The sequence below is a fragment of the Benincasa hispida genome, chromosome 4 (assembly GCF_009727055.1).
Source record: "Benincasa hispida cultivar B227 chromosome 4, ASM972705v1, whole genome shotgun sequence".
In the NCBI taxonomy this organism is placed as follows: domain Eukaryota; kingdom Viridiplantae; phylum Streptophyta; class Magnoliopsida; order Cucurbitales; family Cucurbitaceae; genus Benincasa; species Benincasa hispida.
In genome coordinates this window covers 33,381,052-33,387,003 of record NC_052352.1, presented here as the reverse complement: position 1 = coordinate 33,387,003, position 5,952 = coordinate 33,381,052, and the positions used below count along the sequence as shown (strand labels likewise).

At 35.5% G+C, this 5,952-nt stretch overlaps 1 protein-coding gene across 1 annotated transcript; it reads right to left on the bottom strand.

Moving 5' to 3' along the window:
* Positions 1-374: 374 nt before the first annotated feature.
* LOC120076687 (serine carboxypeptidase-like) lies at positions 375-4,980 on the bottom strand. The gene is made up of 9 exons (XM_039030584.1): positions 4,558-4,980; positions 3,616-3,784; positions 3,317-3,436; positions 2,958-3,101; positions 2,723-2,873; positions 2,534-2,622; positions 1,701-1,959; positions 1,446-1,579; positions 375-750 (listed from the first exon to the last, which is right to left on the bottom strand). The coding sequence occupies exons 1-9, from the start codon at positions 4,890-4,892 to the stop codon at positions 622-624; spliced, it is 1,530 nt and encodes a 509-aa protein (XP_038886512.1). The 5' UTR covers positions 4,893-4,980; the 3' UTR covers positions 375-621.
* Between the last annotated feature and the right edge of the window lie 972 nt (positions 4,981-5,952).

Here is a 5,952-nt window from a genome sequence, read left to right as displayed (position 1 = left end):
GGTTTGAGTCAAATAAAATCTAACACAAACTTATTATTAAGTTATAAAAATATTGATTCCTTACAATACAATTTCTATTTAGGTTCATAATTTTCTTTTTACTATTTATTTTCCCCCAACTCCTAAGAAAATTTTAAATTTTCGAAAACATAATTATACTAGTATATTCAAATTGAGTCACAGGTATTAATTCAGTGTTTGAGAATAAATAAATAGATGTTTTACCAATTAACATTTACTTTTTTTTCGTAAAGCAAGAAAAAAATCACGGCGATCAAAAAAACTAAACCGACCCAACCCAAATATTTTATGGTCGATGTGATTATGTTAATAAAAGTTGTTTGGGTTGAAAAATTACAACCTGAACATTTGGGTTATGGGCCACCCCTGCTTCAAAGTTAAAATGTAAATTCTTTCCCCCAAGGTTATTTGACAATACAGTTAGATGATGAAACTAAAAGGAGAAAGCTAAAAGATCGAAAGCTATTTAGTAAGACAGTTCCATAGTAAGTTTAAACCGTGTGGGCACATAAGATTTAAAACATATCCGAAAGATACGGAGATATCTACATAATTGGAATATCAAATGTCCACTAGGACACTGCTGTAATGTTGCCCGAATCACATCTGCGCGACCAAGATTTCCGGATCAGATGATTCCTCATAGAGCGTGCCCCGAGTCCACCTCTTCAGCATTGCTAATGCAGCTTTCGGCTGGTCCATGGGGACCATGTGACCCGCATCATGAACCTATTGTATTACAGATCCATCCAATACAACCAACAATGTAAGACTTGGAAATCTAACTAGAATCGGGTGTAATATGTTAGTTATATATATATATATCCATGAGTGTTTGACCAGTTTACCCGCACCTCAACTAATCTCACAGGACAATCCGCCTGACCCTACAACATTTGGGTGTCAAGAAAACTTGTAGGAAATTAATTTTTAGGTAGGTGACTGCCATACATTGAACCCCTGACCTCTTAGCCATCTTAGCCATCTATTGAGACTTTCCTCTTTTACCACTAGGCCAATTATAATCGTGTGTAATATGTTAAGCATAACTCAATTGGTTAAAGCGTATACTCTCAATCAAGAAGCTAGTACGATAAGATCTATTGAAATATAAAGGATGAATAACTACAAGATAAGGTACTTGGAACCTCCCCTTGGGTATGCTAACCTAAGCCCGAAGCCACTCAACGATTGCCTACCTTCCTTCAATTCCTCTACCTCTATTTATAAGTTATAACCAAATACACTAACTAACTCCCTAACTAATTATCCTTATGTCATTACTAATATCCCTTACTAGGACCTTTACAGTTTTCAAGTGCCAAAAAAGTATTTTTAAGCCTTGCATCTTGAAAACACCGTGTTATTGAATTCCACAAAAAACATACTAACATGTGCTAATGAAATGAGAAAGAGAGGTGAACCTTGAGAAAACTGAGGGGGCCATGTCTTTTAAGCAAACCTGCTTCTGAACCATTAACTAGAAAAGAGACATTAGGAGACGTCGCAAACTCCTCCTTACCAGACCATTGCATTGCATGTACCCATCTTGAATTACCTATCCATATACAATTATACTCAAAACTTAGAAAAACATGCAAATGATGAGCATATGATAAACATTAGAGATTTAATTATTTGTCCAAAAAATAAGATCTAACGTCATATTTGAATACTACCTAGCCAATTGCAGATCAAATCGTATTCGCCAGCGTATACAAGCAACTTGATCCCATCCTCGAGTAGAGCAGGTATACCCACTTCGAAATTCCTCATCCAGTCCACCAGCATGGCACTATAGACAGTAGGACTACATGAAACAAATTCTATGTCCCCAACGCCGAGGGTTTCCCTAACAAATTGTTGGTTCAAGAATTTCTCCATATTTGAGAAGTCATAGCAAAGGCTCCCTTCACACTTTTTCCTGATATCATAATGCTGAACAACAGAAATGTTAATTGCTTGTCAACGTTAAAAATCTACACGGTTTCTACAAAAAACTTTCACACAAGCACGATTCCCATTGCCCATCAAGGTTAGTTAGACATCTGTTGTTGTGGAAGGGCATTCAGATTAGGCTGATAGATATGATGAGTTAAACTTCCTGGAAATGGTCAATTGCTTGCATATTTTGTATATTATCTACAACAATTATTCTTCGGAGATTGATCAAACTAAATCATTAGAACCATCACTTAATTTTCTTTCTTCTTCTTCTCCCTTTTTTTTTTCTTTTTTCCCCCTCTTTTCCTGATATCCATGGTGTTCGGGCCAACTGATGCACATCTCGACTGATCTCGCGGGACAACCTGCCTGGTCCTACAACATTTGGGTGTCATGGAAACCCGTAGGATATAAAATCCTAGGCGGGTGGCTCTTAGCCTTTTATCAAGGTCATGCCCCCTATTTACTATTAGGTCAACCCCATGATGGTTTACAAGAATCGCTAAGTCTGAAGCATCACTAATTTAAGACTTTAATGCTACAAACAGAAAGAAAAGCAGTATCTTACGTTAATATCACCGGCATGGAACATGATGCTGGTAAAAATGGCATTGCAAACATAATAAGAAGTCATGCAAGAAAGTGTGCCATCAGTACCTAGAAAAGAAAGGCATATTAAACAAAAATATCAGCAGAAGCCATTACAAGCTAGAGACGAGAGAGGAATATCACGTGCCAAGCTAAAAATTATACACACCACAAACATTTATCGCCAGTTCACATGGTGGTACCAACAAATTAATACGATGATATTGGGACTTTGTAATTATGCCCATGTCCAATGCATAGTCTGGGTAAGTTTTGTATTGGATTGCAGGATCAGTAAGCCCATTGCCCATAGCAAATCCCTGACCAACGTATTTAAATATGGATCAAGTCACCAGAATATATTTTTATATTTCTACTATAATTTTAAGACAGAATGTACTTACTTTAAGGTTTATATGAATTCCTTCTTTAGCTTTGTTACCCCGATGAATCCGAGCAGCCAAAGCAGGAATATAATGCCCAGCATAAGATTCTCCAGTTATGAAGAAGTCATTCTCAACAAGGTCAGGGTGTTCATCAAAGAAAGCCTGAATTCAAGAAAAGCCGGAGGCCATATCATCTAGAATCTTTAAGAATTTGTCAAACGAATTTTAATCTCTCCACATTCCTCAACAGTAAGTCAAACAAACATTCAAAGTTACCCTACTCATGAAATCAATAATGATAACATTTCAGACACACTTCCCTCCAAAATCAACGAGTAATACCATCAACTAAACAAAGAAAAATGGAAGGAAAATACCTGCAAAAAGTCATAAAGGTCATTGCTAACACCATTTTCATCATGACGAATATCTTGTCTATCAGAACTATAGCTAAAACCAGTCCCAACCGGTTGGTCAACATACAGAAGATTTGATACCTGCAGCAACAGAAATAAAAACTGTAACACCTCTTTCTCTTACAGCCAATGAAACTCAGTAAAATTGACATGTTGGCCCAAATAAGTTGAAATCAACAAACAGTTTGCTAACTGCTCCGCTAGATCCTAACCTAATAAAAAACAAATTCAACCAAATAGAGAACCAACAGTAAATTTACCGTATCCCAACCATATTCATTCCAAACAAGAGACAAGTTATTAGTAATTTTAAAAGGACCGTTTTCGTAAAACATAGCCAATTCACTACTGCATCCTGGGCCTCCAGTCAACCAGATAACGACAGGATCTGTTTTGCTGTTGCGGGACTCAAAAAAAAAGTAGAACAACCTACACAAAAAGTGAACAGTTAGAACTCTGAGCACACGGCACATATTATAACAGAAAATCAAGATTAATAATCGAACTAGGTAGCTTGAACAAAATTTTATTTTATTTTTCTTTTATATCTGTGAGTATCCAAGCCAACCAATCTCACGGGACAAATTTATAATATTTGAGTGTCAAGAAAATTCGTAGAATATTAAATCTTAAAAGTGATCACCATGGATCGAACCAAAATCGATGTTCCCTTAATTACCACCAAGCCAACCCATGAGGGTTAACAAAATATTTAATTCATATTTGCAAAAAAAGAAAAAAAGAAAAAAAAAAAAAAGAAAAGAAAAAAGATCCGAATTAATAAATTGAAAACAAACTAAGAATTGTAATTAAACTAAAAATTTTAAACATAGATTATAATGATTAATTATTGTATATGCCCAAGAAGTATCTGCATCAACATCGACACTTTCATTATTTTATTATAGAAAAAATATTGTCTTGATAGAAACATCGATACTTCCATAACAACACGTTCAGTTGGTAAACTGTGAGAATGGAAAAAAAAAATCGAGTTCTACAGCAAATCATCTTCATGGACCAAAACGTTGCAAGAGAATAAACTAGATATACACCATTAAAATAATCACACTACTCAATAACAATAATTCATTGAGATACCGAGCACACAAAATTAAACATGTAGTATCCGAGCATATCAAAACCGCAACACCAATCTATCATGCAAAGAAACCAAAGTCCTAGGGTTTCAACGGTCTCACCTCGCAGCATGAGAATGCTCGATCTTGTAATATCCAGCATGATGGCCCAATTCCTCCAAAGAAACTCCAGAATCATCAAAGATGGGGAATCTCAATCGCCTCTCAACGATTTTCTTCCCCCCGGAGGCGATCAGAGAGGAATTTTTTATATTCCTATGGATGATATTGGCATCAGATTTAGGAAACAGATTGAGCTCTCTGATCAGCTTCTCGGCCTGGCGGGAAGGAAAATCGGAAGGCGGAAGACGAGGACCATCGAAGATTCCAGCCAAAGATGAAGCCGGAGAAAGAATCAAAATGGAAAGAAAAATACAGAGAGAAATCGAGCCATTCATTTCTTGTTCGCTCTCGAATTCTCTTTTCCTTCAGCCTCTGAAGATGAAATGGATGTTCTTAATTTCAAAACAGAGTGTACTGAAATGGAGGGGAAATACTTGAAAACTTCTCACTCGCATCGGTTAACCGTAGCCAAGTCGATCCTAGCCTTCCGTTGGTGGGCCTATGTGGACGGCTCAGATTAGCGTAAACCGCACTCAATGGGGTAATAAACTTTTACTTTGTCTTTTTGTCTAAAACTATAAAATTTTACGTTTACCTTTCTATCCAACGCAATGACCGTCTTTAGGAACTAAAATTCTGAAGTTCAATTACCACTATGCCCTTATTTGCACTTACCTAGTACCCTATACCTACTATTTTTAGAAAAGATGGATAAAATTCAAAATTTAAAAATAAGTAAAAAAATGTAATTGACAATACTTTGATGCATCTCGGATATCACCAATCTTTGTGCATCTATTCTCACGACTCTCATAAAAATAAAAATAAAAATAATTCAAACAAGAGAAAAGACAAAATTTGCTATATGACAAGTTATGATTGGACAATTTGGTGGGATGCATAAACATAGGTGATACCCGCGATGCACCTAAGTATTTTTCAACTATAATTAACCCCTTCTAGAATGTGATTTGTATTATAAATATTTAAATATAGGTGTAACATAGATGTTCATGATTAGTGTTCTAAAAGATTATGTGTAATTCTTTTATCGTCACCGTATGTCATTCTACATGAAGTCCAGGTGTCTTATGAATACACATCCTTAATGTCCACTTCATTCCGGAATTGCACATTCGTGAAGAAAAAAGTAAAGAAAGGCTTGGAGAAATTTAGAGATTTTAAATTTCCATATTTTATATTTTTGTTATTTTTATTTATTTAATTATTATATTATAATTTCTTGGTATTCGTGTTGTCGTGGTACGACGTTTTGCTCCTCAAATTTGCAACATATTATCAGTACAAGCTCTAGTCGTTCTCCCCGCTAAAGGTAATTTGTTTTTTTCCCCTCTTTATTATAATCAATAAATTAAATGTTATTTTGCATGTCTC

Bases quoted from the DNA above. Each gene is read 5' to 3' on its own strand.
- LOC120076687 (XM_039030584.1), bottom strand. From the start codon at position 4,892: ATGAATGGCTCGATTTCTCTCTGTATTTTTCTTTCCATTTTGATTCTT. The intron at 3,437-3,615 runs GTAAATTTACTG...CTGTTGCTGCAG, and splicing joins ATGAATATGGTTGGGATACG to GTATCAAATCTTCTGTATGT. The intron at 2,874-2,957 runs GTAAGTACATTC...TACGTTGGTCAG, and splicing joins GAATTCATATAAACCTTAAA to GGATTTGCTATGGGCAATGG.